Here is an 843-nt window from a genome sequence, read left to right as displayed (position 1 = left end):
GCCTGCACCCTGAGCTCCTCTGCTTGCCCTCCAAGATCCCTGCTCGCATCCTGAGCTCCCCTGCTTATGCCCAGCCTGTCGCTGTTTGCACTCTGAGGTCCCCTGCTTGCACCCCAAGATCCTTGCGTGCACTCCAAGGTTCCCTGCTTGCACCTCGAGATCCCTGCTCGCACGCTGACGTCCCCTGCTTATGCCGAGCTGTTCCCTCTTTGCACCCCACAGTCCCTTGCTTGCACCCCGAGGTCCCTGCTTGCACCCTGAGGTCCCCGCCTGCCGCCAAGCCCGAGCAGGTAAGCGCAGGGGTGGCCGGGGCAGGCAGTGCTGCCAGTGCTCACCCTCCTCCTCCTCCTCACCCAGGGCACTTGGCAGCAGCTTCTGCTCCATACCCGGGCCCGGGGGCGGCTGTGGGTGCAGGCAGAGCCCAAGGGAGCCGGGGTCAGGCTGGTGCGGGGGTCTGGCAGGGCTTGATGCAGCACTGTACAGCCCCAGCACGACAGGCCCCAGCGCAGGCAGGAGAGGCCCCAGAGCTGCTCCCTGCAAGGCAGCAGCTGCGTTTTCACCAGCCACCAAAAATACACCCCCCTGGAGCGCACCAGGCATGGGGTACCGAGCTCGGGGCTCGGGCACTGCCAGGGAGCCCGGAGCCAGCTCAGCCCCCTCTGCCCCGTGCCTCAGTTTCCCTCAGCTGCAATTACAGCATTGCTGGGGGAGGAAATATGTCACACTACCCTGCATTTTGCAGCAAGGAAGCTCCATATGCTATAGGTGACAATGTAAACACGAAGAGGGGAGTGAGACTATAGGGCCCAGCGTGACGCAGAGGGAAGAGGGGGTTTCCAGGCT

At 64.1% G+C, this 843-nt stretch overlaps 1 protein-coding gene across 1 annotated transcript in view; it reads left to right on the top strand.

Annotated features, from left to right (window-relative positions):
- Positions 1-222: 222 nt before the first annotated feature.
- The window catches only part of LOC104616834 (myotubularin-related protein 9-like), a gene marked incomplete at its 5' end in the record, with an annotated part of 4,239 nt that continues 3,618 nt past the window's right edge, over positions 223-843 (top strand). The window contains one exon of the mRNA XM_010281976.1: positions 223-290. Coding sequence (XP_010280278.1) covers positions 223-290 — 68 coding nt within the window. The remainder of the gene's footprint in view (positions 291-843) is intronic.

Source organism: Phaethon lepturus, unplaced genomic scaffold (assembly GCF_000687285.1).
Source record: "Phaethon lepturus isolate BGI_N335 unplaced genomic scaffold, ASM68728v1 scaffold22062, whole genome shotgun sequence".
Lineage (NCBI taxonomy): Eukaryota > Metazoa > Chordata > Aves > Phaethontiformes > Phaethontidae > Phaethon > Phaethon lepturus.
The sequence above is the reverse complement of the archived record's forward strand: the minus strand, read 5'-3'. Positions and strand labels throughout refer to the sequence as shown.